Here is a 14,186-nt window from a genome sequence, read left to right on the forward strand (position 1 = left end):
CCCATAACTGCCGTTTCCTTCCCTCTGGATTGTCTTACTGCTTGTCCGTTTTATTCTTATTCGTCATTGTTTTCTATAATTGCTTGGGTCAAATGTAGTGTTTCCAAAAGTGCTGCTATGACTTTGCATCCATAATCCCCAGTCAAGTAGGTGATCATCCATTCATCAATGATGGCTTCCACTTAGAAAGGAATGGTGCTGGGTCTTGCCCACTGACTTTGCAGAACTTCTACCCCCACCATTTTATAACACTTGTTAACTCACAACAGCATTTGCAGCCTAATCTCTAGAAAGAAACCTCTAGGAAATTAAGGTGAGTTTTGTAGGACAATGATTCTGCTACTCTGTTCAGCCTATGATGTTTCTGTCCTTAAAGCAGACCTCTGCCAATGAGAAGGCCAGAGAGGTGACCGGCTGGCTGCTGCAAGCCTATGAGGAACTTCTAGAGGGGTGGGATTCCACAGAGGGAGAGAGCTATGCTGAGAGGTACCACGTAAGTGTTGCCGTGGACACCATATACACATTCAAGTGAAGGGAGAAGAGCGGGTCAGCATCACATTTAGTATAAGTGAAATTTAACCTAATTGAAAGATACTGTGGAGGTTGATCTAAATAGTGGAGGCCCATTGACGTGGTAGGTTGTTGGCTGACTGCCGCGGCATGTGCCACTCTCAGGTCTTCCAGACCTTCTTGACATCTTTTAATGAACAACGGAGGCCAGTTATGCCCCTGCTGACCGCCATGCGCCGAACCCCCCAGCTGAGCAAGGAGCAGCGTGCCCTGAGGAGTGCTTGGGATTCGCTGGCAGAGAAGGTCAGTTGATTAACTGTATACATGCATATGTGGTGGACGTCCTTACTACATTGGTGCATGTATTATGTTTGACCTGAGTGCGTGGCATCTGCAGCTGCGGAAATACAAAACAGAGCTGGACCTGAACCTGCCTGGTCCCCTGGACTCTGTGGGCCACTGGCTGCTGCGTGTGGAGGAGGTGCTGGCGACAGAGATTGGTGATGCCCAAGACCATGACCAAGCTTCTCAGGAGGCCCGGAGCAAGCTGGACCTTCTCAAGGTCTTTATTTCCACCTTCTTGTTCTTTCTTGTCCTGGTATTATCCTTCTAGCTGGTGTTCTTGTTCCTTAGCCTGAACTTTGTCTTCTGACAGACATCATTGGAGGAGATGGGTTTTCAGCTGAGGACTGTCAAGACTTTCCACAACATGGATGAATACGGGGCTATTTTGGTGCCCACAGACAAGCTGGATGAGCTCAAGAGAAGGTTGTATTTCAATAAATGCACTACATGCCCAGTCTTCAGCCCAATCTCATTACCCCAGTGTGATGGTTCTGTTACGCCGTGCTTCCCCCACAGGTTCACTAGTATAAGGGTTACAGCCAAGTACCACAGCATCAAGCTGGAGTACCAGGAATACCGGCACATGGTTCTGCATCTGCTGGGCCGGATCACAGATAAGCTGCGGACCTGGAAGAGACCCTGCAGCTCCCAGGAGGCTGTGCGTGTGCTCCTGCAGGACTGGCATGTAAGTGACCGGCCAGCAATTTGCCATGTCAGTCACCACTTCAGAGTGTGAAGGAGCGTAGTGAGTTTTGCATTTGGCATTATTTTTTTAGGATGACAATGCATTTATACTGCTGCAGTACCCTGAGTAAGTTATTCTTAGATATGAAGAGTCCCACACCATTCTTTTTTTGTTGGGTCTCAAAGCCCATGTGGGTGTTTGTGGCTTCAAAGAAAACACGTCTGTTGCTTCAAGTGAGCACTTGTTTGCTGTGAATCTAGGCAGTGAGGTGGATGAGAGTGAGACGTTGTGATGAAGAAGGAATGTTCTGTGCTGATGTGCTTTATTGAACGATTAATCTCTCACACATTGCTGTCAGCCCTAACTGCTCAGAACAGCCTCAGACTGGCCGCACTTGTTCGTAAATTAAAAACTGGGCTTTGTGGCATAAGTCATGTGACATGAGAATCAGTCTTTGGTGTTAATGTAAAACAGGCCAGCGCAGAATGGGGCGAAAATGCAAGAAGTGACAGTGGTGGGGGGCGTTTGGAGTGAGGAAACTTCAGCGTTGTCAGCAGAAGCATGAAGCAGAAGGCCTTGACTGCCCTGTATGTTTTCTAAGGACACTGTGGAGAAGGAGGATCTGCTTTCCCTTCTGGAGACCAATCTGCTGAAGCTGAAGCTGATAGCCAGCAGATACACAAGCAAGTCAGCACTCGGTAGGCGTGTAGAGTCTTTGAGGTGCTCCTGCGTGTTTAGAAGCACACTGCTCACCATGCTCGCTTGCAAATCCATTTCAATTAACTTTTCTCAGAAAGCGACTCAAGCTGCCTATGCTGTTTTTTGCTCAGTAAGCACCATCACTTATAATAATGAATGACCTGTCTATGTTATCTGCAGAGACCTAACATTTCACACTGAAATGGACTTCATCAGTGTCCTGCTTGTAATTTTAACAAGGCTCCATTAGGGAATTGCTCGTCACAGGAATTTCAGGCACCCCCCCTCCCCAATGACTGCAAAATAGGAACACCAAATACAATCTCTGACAGTGTAGTAACTGTTTAGTCAGAATTACTAGGTGAAACAAGTGGGTCAATTGCGATGTTGAATAATAGTTCCTCCCTCACTGTCTTAGTGGTAATAGGTTTGGTGGGTGATTTGTTCATGTATGTTTTTCTTTGGGCATGCTGTCCCCTAGCTGCTGACAACAAACAGATCAGCCAGCAGGTGAAGGAGGCAGAGACTGAGGCTGCAGCCAAAATGGAGGATGTCCCAACAGCGAGGGCCTCCTTGGGACGTGTTTTGTCTGCCTGGGACTCCTACCATGAGGCCAGCAGCTCTATACATGCCTGGCTGCAGCAGGACACTCAGTCCCATTTCCCCTCCCAGACACTAGAGGTACATATTCATTACCAGGGCTCAGGGTCGTTTTGCTGTAATAACATTGCACTACTTGCATGATAATTCATGCTTGGTGACACAGACGCTCTGTTCCCTGGGAAAGGGACGTCCTTTGTGTCACAATGTGTGTTTCTTTGCTTCTCAGGTGACCCCTGAAGCGACAGCCGAGTGGAATTCCCTCCAGACGCACCTAAATGAGGTAGGGGTTTTCCTGACTGAGGTGACTGATCCACGGACGAGCCGTCTCTTGGCTGACGAGCTACATAAGGTTAACACGCAGTGGGCTGACTTTGTGAAGAGAAACAAATTAGTAAGTATGAAACATTTCCTTCCCCGAATTCCAAGCTAGGCCTCTGATTTAGGCAGCTGTGTCCCCTCATTCCAGTTCTGTCTGTCTCCCTGCTCCTTCTCTCAGGCTGCGGTTTCCCAGCCTGGCAGCAGCCACGAAAGTCCCCAGGCTGTTCAGGCCCTGGTGCGGGAAGCTGCCCAGCTGATGAAGGAGCCTGTGGAGGTGTCATCCGGACCCCTGCGCACGTATCGAAAGAGGCTGCAGGTACGTCTGAGAAAAAGCTATGATTCACACGGTGTCCTTACCAGTCGGCACCCTATAAATCCGGAATGGGTGGAACTCACAGATCCTTATGTCTGTGTTCCAGTTTATGTCGAAGAGGTTTGAGAAGGTAGACCTGGAAGATCTTGTCCCATCCCTAGACTGTACTTCTGAGATGTTGCAGAAACTCAGACTCTCACTCCCTGAGGTACTGGATCAATGTCCTGCATCAGTTTCTTTGTTTGAGCTATGTAACTCTGTATGTAATTAATCGTGTTATTTGTCTCTGTATATGTATATGTGTATGTAGGTGATGCACACAATTTGTGAGGCAGAGAGTGTCTGTGAGGAGCTGCAGCGGAGTGTGTCTGGACTAGACAGCCGACTGGCTGAGTTGCAACTTTGGGAGGTAGAGGCCAGAGAACTGTACTGCCACCTGCTGGAGGGGGAGGTCAGGTACAGCAGGGGGCAGGATCCAAGGGCCAGGGTAAGCTTCCTCAAGTGCTAATCTGGTCTTCACAATTAGATGTGTTTGCATGATTCATTTTCTTATTTTATTATCTTAAGGCAAAGTCAGTACGGTATATCATTGAATCTAAAGTTAAATGCAGCATTGAAAAATTGCATTGACATAATTTTTTTTTGTACTGTGCCCATGAAATTTATGATGTGAATGACAACTTAGATGTAAGAAGTCTACTTTGTGAGATCACATATAGACTGTGTTCATCGCTGTTTCCTTTTAGCCCTTTCACAATGCCAATTCCGTGTGTCCTGGGTCCCTTCCCAGCATTGCTTCTTTGATATCCACCAGGACATGATATCTCGTGGACTGCAGCTGGAGGGCCAGGTGGTGACAGAGGAGCAGGACCTGCAGGTCATGGTTATGTCAGCGCAGAAGAACTCGCCATTGCAGTATCTGATCGCAACTGTGATGCAGGATAGAGTGAGAGCGGCTGTGGCCCAGTCTCAGGTGCTGATTACAGTCCTCATAGTTTCTCCACTCTCAGCACTTTTTCAGTGTAATCTTCTGCTGTTTCTCCTGGGTGTTGCAGTTTTGGTTAGTCCCAGTCTGTTCTAGTGACACAGATAAAACAGAGCTATAAGATATACTCATCTTCAAAGTTCTTAGTAGGATGAGCCTTAAGGAAATTATCCTTAAAACTTACCACCTTTCTTACTGGATTTTATCACTGCTGAGAACATCAACACATATTATGTTACAGCTCTTCACAGAAGGGTTTCTTCTCCACCACAGGAGGCTGTAGGGTTGCTCAGCTCTGTGGGATCCAGACGAGACAGGAGTTCCACCGGAGATCAGCCACCGCCTAAGATTTTTGTACAAATGTGCACTGAAGAAGGATCAGAAATGCCTGGCCATGTTCAGGCACAGACCCTGCAACCCCAAGCTCTGCCACGGGATGAACCCCATCTTTCTTATCTATCTGGAGACCATGCAGAGCCCCAGGATGAGTCTCAGTCCCCACCTGACTTTACTCATAATTACACGGAGCTCCCACCACAGGTGCAAACCTACTCATATTTGCAGGGTATGACTGAGGCCCAGCTGCCACCCCAACTTCAGCCAGAACCCATTCAGCCTAGTGTATTTACCCAGACCAAGAATCAGCAGCAACCTCAAACTAAACCTCAAGCCCAAACTGAACCCAAAAGTCCTCAACGACAAATCAGCACCAGACCCTGGGCTAATAAAAACCCAGAGAGCCAAGTCCACACTGTATCCTGGGTCTATAACCAGACTCAGTCACCCTCCCCAGCTTCCTCCCAAACTTCATCTGAAGACCAGACCCAAGGTTACCCTCAGCCTCAGTTGCAATCTGCTCCTTGGCGCCGCATAGAAGCTGAATCATCTTTCACAGCTTCATCCACAACTAAGGCTGAAGCCCCAACACATGGCTATAATCAACCATGGGCTCAGGCTCAGTCCCAGGTTCCACCTAAATCCTTAGCCTTAACCCAACTTGAATCACAGGCCCAAACCTTGCCTCAGATATGGATTCAGAGTCAACCTCTGGTCCAGGACCAAACCCAACCCCAGTCCCAACCCCAGTCCCAGCCCCAGTCCCAGCCCCACTGTATACCTGCCACCAGGGTTCCAGTTCTCGCACAGGCCCCTCCCCGGGCCTACACTGAGGCCTATGCTAAGGCACAAGCGCTTGCTAGGGACAGGTTTGAGGAAGCTAAACATTGTTTACAAGACCACATCCTAGAGACTATTATGGCATTCAATGATAAAAGTATCTCTGAAGAGGAAGTCATAAAAAAGGAGGTAGGTAGTAACGTTTTAATCCTTTTTTTAAAAAAAAACAAACAAAAAAACAGAAAAACACCAATGATATTAGAATGTGAACTCAGAGCTATGCTATAGCTGAATACAAGATCAATAAAGCATCATGCCCAACCATTAAACCCACTATTCCCACAGGAGACCCTGAGGACACTAGACCCTGAGCTCTTGGAGGAGTTCCTGAGGGCAGCAGAGGGTATGGAAGCCTTCTGCACCGAGGCTCAGCTCAGAGACCTGGAGTTCTTCACGCAGTCGGTCCAGACGCAGTGGGAGGTAGGGGTAGCCCTACACTGTGCCCTGTGCTGGTCCTGCTATTGCAGTGTTCCCCAGTCCGGTCCTTGGGGACCCGGAACAAAAAATGTGGACTTTTCTAGCAAGCAGTTCAGAGGGAACAAAAAACATGGACCAACTGTGGGTCCCTGAGGACCAGATTGGGAAACACTGTGGTATAGCAACCAAGTGGAGTCAAAACTGCTGACGCCAAAGAGAACACGGGAAGGCTGCCCTGCTAACTGAATGGACCTTCTTGTGTCATCTCTGCATAAAGGCGCGAGTAGTGTCGGCAGGCAGAATGCCTGATTTTGTTAATTTCACTTCTTCGTGCATTCGTGTTGTGATGTTCTTAGCCTGGGCTTGTAACATCTAACCAGCAATAAATGAATTCAAGGGTGACGTACGTGAATAAATTTTACTGTCAGAAACACAGACATGTAGCCACAGAAATGAAAAACTATAAAAGGAGGCTGAGTAAGCATAGTCAATATTTTGCAATAGTCTAACTCTGCGGACTTCCTTCTGTAAGGGATCCACTTGCAGAGTCTCCACAGTTTCAGCAAAACGGTGGTTTATTGAACAGTAAAAAATAATATAATGTAATTCAGTGTAGACATCCACCGGGCTCAAATACAAATCAAGGACAGTTCTTCACCCCCCCTTGATACTCCTAACTATCTGTGTTCAAGTGATCAACCAAGAACATTGGGACATCTTTACTATTTTTCCTTACACTTCCTTAAATTTGAACCCTGGTGAAGTTTTTTGCATTACATTTTAGACATAGCTGCCTTTTGGAAGCCTGTGAGATATGAGTGGCTTAACACTGGCACTTTGAGATGCTAGATACACGTTAACAGAGCCCCAGCGCAGCCTCTCGACACTCTCACTAGCAACAGGTACCGTAAGTCCTCCTACTAACGTAGCTGCATGAGCAGTGCATGAGTGGCGTGAGGGCTGGATGTGAGCACCAAAGAGGCTGCAGAGGATGAGGTGGACCAAAAGGTAGCTAAGCAGCTTTGGGGAACAGGTTTGTGACCTAAAGGTTATATAGCCAGATCCAGGAAAGTTTTAGCAGTTTTTGGTTGGAGAAGATGATGCTGGGGGAAGGGGATGGCTGGTGGAGGTATTTTGGAGGAGGGAGCTTTAATAGGACCTCAGAGACGTGTGTTTTTCCCAGGCGTGTCTGTCTGCAGAGGGCAGCCTGGAGCAGGCCGGGCGGCACCTGGAAGCCCTGCGAGAGCTGTGTGACACCCTGAGCCCAGAAGATGCACACCGCCTGGCGCAGGCCCAGCTCCGGGAGTGCGAGAGGCGGCTGGCTGCCATCCAGCGCCAGTTCAGCGGGGACAGTGACACACCCTCTGCAGGCTTAGGGTGAGTATGTGAGATAGGAGAGGAGCAGAATGGGGCCAGTAACTGCACCCTGTTTAGCCTCAGCTAGTGATACCCCCAGAGTAGCCAGCAGGTGCCATGCGGGTCACAGAACCGGACTTGGAGCGATGGCGACAGGCTTAGCTTTTCCTTCTCGTGAACAAGAAACTTAAGCAAGGAATTTAAGCTTTCATATATGAATAGGCAAATCTTGGATAAATGGCTGTAACGGAATGTAAACAATGTAAGATGATGTTTCTTTTTGTAATAAATAAGGGAACACGGCAGTCACCTTTGTCTTTCATCACAAATACAATATCATTATGAGCCTTTTAGGAAAGCAGGGCATGTCAAGGCAACAAAAAAAGGCGAGAACCAGGGGAATTTGTGTCAAGGGGAGGCTGGAACTTGTTACACTCAGTTTTCTGAAAATAATTTATCAGATGCACGGTTGTTGCCTGCTTAGGTAGACACCAAGCGATCACCACAAGCTGAAAACATAAGGAGCATGCTTTCACCTTAAGGAGATATGGCTTTGAAGAGTCTCTTCGTAGCTCCAGGTTGAAGCCAGACATCTAGCAGTGTGGACTTCTTATTCCTAACTCTTATTTTCATTTATCAGGTTTCCCACAGCGCCCATGGAAAGCGACACGCAACAAAAAGTGTCTGTTCTGACGGCCAGTTCTCCATATAGCCCTGTCAGCTCAGAGGTACCATTACAAAATTCATTTTTAGTTAATTAAATTAATTTAGTTGGTATTTTTAAGAATGTTGTTGATTTAACTGTTGTGATATGACATTTTAAATTAACCTGATATCACTTTATAGATACAGTAACACTTAACAGGGCACAAATGCTTAGTAATAACTCAGTTTCTACTGAAGTATAAATCATGAACAAATATAGTCTACTTGAGATAAATGACACACCACGATTTATTAAACAGTAGTTCCTTACTTCCTTCAGTAGTTCACAAAGGTTTACAGAATTGGCATATAATCACAAATATAGTAACTGTTTGTGATGAAAGGTGCATCATGATTGATTAATGAGATCAGTATTTAACTTGTGTTATTCATGTCTTGTTCCTTCAGTAGTTCCTTCAGTAGTTCACAACGGTTTACAGAATTAAATATGGTAAGAAACATAGTATCTGCTTGAGAGAAAACATGCGTCACGATTCATTAATGATGAAGGAACATGAGATCGGTATATAACTAAGACTTAACTTGTGGTTAATATACAGGTAACAGCATAATACCATATTATTTGTGCCTTGTCAAGTACAGTGTTAACATAGTTACTATCTGCTCATGCTTAGATGTGAGTAAACTTGAAATTGCTTCTGCGTTATTTTTTCAGATGACTGTTGGTTTAGCAAGCTTTGAACAGAGGCAACCGACTGAGAAGCTGGTTTCCAAACAGGAAATGCTGAACAAGTAGGATTCATTTCTGCTCTGTGACAAGAATGTAACTCGTATAACTTCTGTAGATGGTAGAATCAGTGTCGTCAGTGGTGTGTGAAGTGAGTCAGATAGCTAAGGTGTGTCTTCCCCAGCTATCGGGCTTCCAGGACCACACTCCAGGCTCAGCTGGCTAAAGTCCAGCAGCGTATGTGGGCGGAGCTTACCCCAGGTCCCGCCTCCTTAGCTGGCTTGCACTGCCTGCTGCAAGAAGTACAGGTGTGTTCTCTCCCCTCTGTTATGACTACCTTCGCTATATCATATATACTGAACCAAATGAATTTGTCTTCATTTCAGCCAAGAATTTAGATTTTTTTTTTCCATGTGTGAGTGGTCATTTAGTGAGTATAATTTTTTATGTGGGGGAAAAAATTATTTGATTGATTGAGTTCAGCTGGCATGAATGTCACCAATAGACTGAACCACTTGCTCAGGTGTCTGCAGATAGCTGGTTGCAATGAGAGGTTAGAACCAAGTCAGACAGTGGTGGCGAACTTTAGAGTACAGCCATACCGATACACGACTTTCTGATACCAGTACTGACTTTGATATTTGGAGATTTAAAAATCTGATGTCTTGGCCAATATTAATTTCTTTCCAGAAACGTAAACATAGATTTTCCCTAACATTTGTTATGTGTAGTTATTTAAAAGTCCTCACCAAGATAACATGACATAAGGCAGTTTAAAAATAAGCTTATTTATTTTCATAAATAATACTTTGAACAAAAGTACAATGAAATATATAAAAGTTTTGATAAATAAGAGCCAAATGTATAAAAACACAAATGTGTATTGCCAACAGGGGAGTTGCAGTGTGCCCTCTGGTGGACAAACTACACAACGACAGCACTCAAAGCATGGTTGACGGATCCTAATTCCGTCTCTCCATTTCTTTTTAATTGTTGTTTATTGGCCATTATAAACACCAGTACTGATTTATCTGCAATTAGCTCATATCTGCTGATAATATCTTCATGTTGATTCATCAGTCGGGCTCTAGTTTAGAGAATTAAATGCAAACTATGGACATGACCTAAGTCACTGCTGCAGTAACAGTATGCACATTCTGCCATGTATGGCAATGTCTGTAAGTTTTGACAATGATTAATTAACTTTGCTTTCTCCTGCTGCAGAATCTGAAACAAGAGACAGAAGAGCTCTGGGCGGATTTCAAACTCCAGTCATCCCATTGTTCCCAGTTAAAAGAGGAGGGGCCTGCCCTGGAACAGGACCTGCATCAGCTGGTGCAGCAATGGGAGAAGCCAAAGATTGTTCTTAAGGAGAGGTATGGACTGGGAGCATGTCAGCTGGGGCACACTAAGAGCTACTTCCCCTAGTGTCTTGCCTTTAAGTGTCTCAAGTAACACAGACATGTCCCGATGTAGAATGAAGTCTCTGAAGGTGGCCCTGGGACTGCTCGACTCAGTGGAGGGCCAATTCAAGCACATCGCTGAACGTCTCCACCACTTCATAGGGAGACCCAGGGACATCAGTGCTCTGAGGCTGCCTGATGATAACTCCCTGCAGGAAGCGAAGGTGCCTCCTTGAAGTGAAACCAGGAAAACTGTTCAATGGCTTGACGTTCTGATCAGCCTGGATTTCATGTTGATAAATGACCTGTTTCCCTCCGAACAGGAACTGCAGGAGAGCATTCAGCATGAGATGGATCAACTATCAAGTTTGCATCGTGACGGGGGACAAGCACTTCACAGCTTATATCCCCCGGACCGACGCCCCGTAACTTTCCTGGCAAAAGGATTCAGGCAGAGTCTGGACCAGCTGAGGCAGCGGGTGAGGCAGTGTGAGGCGGCCATCCGGGCTTTGGACTGCTTTCTTGTGTCACTCCATGCTCTGGACCAGGACATCGGCACTGTGTGGACATGTCTCAGCGATGACGCGGCCATTATACAGGACTGTCGGGCTCGACTGGCCGTGCTTCGGCAGAATGTGCAGGGCGTGGGGGCCAAGGCGCCCGAGCTGGACCAGCTTCTGCAGGGGGCCCTTATGGTATTGAACCCGGCCAGCTGTGCGGACACCGTAGCAGCACTGCAACGGAGGCTGGAGGAGGCAGACACAAATCTGGCCAGGAGACATCAGGATCTGCAGCGGGAGCACGAGCGACGGGCCCTGGGGCTGAGGAGGAGGACCCTAAAGGGGGCGCTGTATGAGGTGCAAGCCGCGGCTGAGCGCCACGGCCTGAAGGAGCCCACGATGCCAGCTGTGCAGCAGAGGTGTGTGATTGGCTCGAGGTAGCTATAAACAAATCCCTGTACAAAGGCAGGGCCATGGCTGTAAACTGAAGGTCATGCATAGTTTCAGATTTCACCCTTCCCATTTTTAGTAAGCACCTGTGCAGTGAGATTTGCAGTGATCATAAGCTGATCCCCTCAAGGATCAGTCACGAGGCAGTGCACGCCATGGAAGCATTGTTACGTTACTGTCATGTTTTTATAACTGTGTAAGGGTTGTATTTTCTCTCACCATTGTTTGATGAGCGTTTCCAAATTCTCTGAGGGAACTTGCAGTCACATGAGGCTAATGTAAGAGTAACTCAAGATCAATCCCGGCTGGCAGGATGCGGGCCCTGACTGACTTGGAGAACCTGTTGGCTGCATATCAATCCGAGCTGCAGAGCCTGCGAGATGCATCTGCGCAGCTGACGCCCAGAGTTGATCAGGAGGGCTATGATCCCATGGAGGAATTGGAGATTCAGTGGAAAGACTCAAGGAGAGCAGTGATGGAACGGTGAGTGTATAATAGGAGGTAGACGGCGTCACAAGGAGCTCATTTTTCAGAGGTGAAGACAGACTGGTTAGTGCACTGAGACATGAATATCATACCTGTACTATCCAGCTGAGCAGGCAGCTTAGCTGAAGCTACTCTCTAACTTGCTCAGGCAGGAGCAGTGCCGTGTACTGATGGATCTCCTGAAGAAGTTCCAGAGTTGTCGCAGTCGCCTGGGCAACACCCTTCAGAGGGCGGAGCAAACCATCAGCGAGCAGGCCTCCTACATGGGCAAGGACAACCTGCAGCGTCTTATCGCCACGGTACTGGCTGGTGTGGTGATGACCTGGCAGACAGTATGCTGTGGTGTGAACAGAGTTTTCGGTAAAATTGCAATATGTTTTATTCAGCACTGGATGGCAGTGTTTCTAACCTGGACACAGATGGCATAGCCTTGCCATTGCTTTGCATTAAAGGTGTTATGCATAATCAATACACAAGAGATTACAATATTAAAAGCAGCTGTGCACACTAGGAACTTATGGTCAGTTCTCCAAGAGCAACAGTACCTGATAAAATAGCATCCTGGTCTTAACAGTCTCCATTTTCCTAGTGCTACCTTTCAGAATGCTTTGCTACTTCAGATTTTGTTGTGTGAGAGTCTGTATATCTTTTACCTAGGTGCATGGTATCAAAGAGGACCTGGGGGCCCTTGGGGAGGGGGTGGAGGAGATTCGGGGGGTTTGCAGACAGCTGCAGTGTCATCTGAAGAAAATACCTGACTGTGCAGACGCCCCCTATGAGAGCGAGGCCAATGCACTGGTGGATCGCTGGTTGGATGTAGGTGATTTCCTTACCTCTGATTGAGTATGAAACACATTTGCTATGCTTTATGCATTCTCCAGCGGAAAGTGGAGAGTTTGCATTGGTCCACTTCAATGGCAGATTGATTATTACAGCTCTGTGGTTTCAGGTGTCAGAAAAGACGGACACACACATGGACAACCTACGGGTGGCATTGGAACTTTGGGACAAACTGCTCCTGATTGGGAGTGAGGTGGACAACTGGATGGGGAGCAAATTAGCCATGTTTGCAGAGTCACAGCCCTTTCAGAATGAGCAGGATGTCATAACCATGCAGGTAACTCGCTGCATGCCTCTGTAGTTGGGAGTCTGGCATGATTATTCAGCTTGAAATGAATAAGTTGGCTAATAAAAGGCTTTTGATGTTGTTCCCCACAAGAGGCTCTCACTTAAACTCAAAGCGACAGGTATTTTAGGAACTGTAGCGACTTGGATTGATAACTGGTTAACGGATAGGAAGCAGCGAGTAGTTATAAGAGGCTCGATGTCACAGTGGGCCTGCGTTCATAGTGGGGTACCGCAGGGTTCAATTTTAGGACCACTTTTGTTCCTAATTTACATAAATGATATAGACACCAATATATACAGTAAACTGGTGAAATTTGCAGATGACACCAAGGTGGGTGGTGTAGCAGATACTGAACTAGCGGCTCAGCAGCTACAGCGGGATCTTAATTTAATTAGTGACTGGGCTGACACCTGGCAGATGAAATTTAACATAGACAAATGTAAGGTACTCCATGTAGGGAGCAGAAATATAAAGTACAGGTATTGTATGGGACCTACTGAAATAAAGGTAGCTGATTATGAGAAAGACCTTGGTGTGTATGTTGATGCTTCCATGTCTCATTCTCGCCAGTGTGGGGAAGCAATAAAAAAGGCCAATAGGATGTTGGGGTACATCTCCAGGTGTGTGGAGTTTAAGTCAAGGGAGGTAATGCTAAGATTATACAATTCCTTGGTGAGACCTCACCTAGAATATTGTGTACAGGTTTGGTCACCATATCTTAAAAAGGACATAGCGGCCTTAGAAAAGGTGCAGCGTAGGGCCACAAGAATGATTCCTGGTCTTAGAGGAATGTCATACGAGGAAAGGTTATTTGAGCTAAATCTGTTCAGCCTCAAGCAAAGGAGACTGAGGGGGGACATGATCCAGGTCTATAAGATTCTAACAGGTTTGGATGCTGTTCAACCGAATAGTTACTTCAGCATTAGTTCCAATACAAGAACTCGTGGCCATAGGTGGAAATTAGCGGGAGAACATTTCAAACTGGATTTAAGGAAGCACTTCTTTACACAGCGTGTAGTCAGAGTATGGAATAGTCTTCCTGATAACGTAGTGCAAGCTGAATCCTTGGGTTCCTTTAAATCAGAGCTAGATAAGATTTTAACAACTCTGAGCTATTAGTTAAGTTCTCCCCAAGCGAGCTCGATGGGCCGAATGGCCTCCTCTCGTTTGTATAGTTCTTATGTTCTTATGTTCTTATGTTCTTATAAACATTTAGTACAGTAGAACCTTGGAACTCGAATGCCTCTTAACTCAACCAACTCGAACATTGAACGGGTCTGTTGAATTTTGGATTAAATTAATTTACATTACATCTTATTGGGAAATTCGACTTGGACCTTGACCAAAATCGCAGCTCAACCAGCCTTCTGGAACAAATTAATTTTGTGTTCTAAGGTTGTAATGTTAAAGACTTGATC

The 14,186-nt window shown here is 46.3% G+C and overlaps 1 protein-coding gene across 6 annotated transcripts in view; it reads left to right on the forward strand.

The window, feature by feature from the left end:
* The window catches only part of syne2b (spectrin repeat containing, nuclear envelope 2b), a 96,859-nt gene that overhangs the window by 11,276 nt on the left and 71,397 nt on the right, over positions 1-14,186 (forward strand). For 3 of the 6 annotated variants that reach the window (XM_072699151.1, XM_072699148.1, XM_072699149.1), the window contains 25 exons: positions 377-493; positions 676-813; positions 908-1,072; positions 1,166-1,278; positions 1,372-1,540; positions 2,142-2,238; positions 2,721-2,920; positions 3,069-3,233; positions 3,339-3,476; positions 3,580-3,681; positions 3,784-3,960; positions 4,264-4,446; positions 4,732-5,763; positions 5,920-6,054; positions 7,235-7,428; positions 8,048-8,135; positions 8,789-8,865; positions 8,985-9,108; positions 10,025-10,176; positions 10,277-10,427; positions 10,527-11,122; positions 11,466-11,636; positions 11,788-11,938; positions 12,297-12,455; positions 12,589-12,756. In XM_072699151.1, coding sequence (XP_072555252.1) covers positions 377-493; positions 676-813; positions 908-1,072; positions 1,166-1,278; positions 1,372-1,540; positions 2,142-2,238; positions 2,721-2,920; positions 3,069-3,233; positions 3,339-3,476; positions 3,580-3,681; positions 3,784-3,960; positions 4,264-4,446; positions 4,732-5,763; positions 5,920-6,054; positions 7,235-7,428; positions 8,048-8,135; positions 8,789-8,865; positions 8,985-9,108; positions 10,025-10,176; positions 10,277-10,427; positions 10,527-11,122; positions 11,466-11,636; positions 11,788-11,938; positions 12,297-12,455; positions 12,589-12,756 — 4,962 coding nt within the window. Of the gene's footprint in view, positions 1-376; positions 494-675; positions 814-907; positions 1,073-1,165; positions 1,279-1,371; positions 1,541-2,141; positions 2,239-2,720; positions 2,921-3,068; positions 3,234-3,338; positions 3,477-3,579; positions 3,682-3,783; positions 3,961-4,263; positions 4,447-4,731; positions 5,764-5,919; positions 6,055-7,234; positions 7,429-8,047; positions 8,136-8,520; positions 8,564-8,788; positions 8,866-8,984; positions 9,109-10,024; positions 10,177-10,276; positions 10,428-10,526; positions 11,123-11,465; positions 11,637-11,787; positions 11,939-12,296; positions 12,456-12,588; positions 12,757-14,186 lie in introns of those variants that run through there. The other 3 variants (XM_072699150.1, XM_072699152.1, XM_072699153.1) reach the window with 3 other exon arrangements.

Source organism: Paramormyrops kingsleyae, chromosome 14, assembly GCF_048594095.1.
Source record: "Paramormyrops kingsleyae isolate MSU_618 chromosome 14, PKINGS_0.4, whole genome shotgun sequence".
Lineage (NCBI taxonomy): Eukaryota > Metazoa > Chordata > Actinopteri > Osteoglossiformes > Mormyridae > Paramormyrops > Paramormyrops kingsleyae.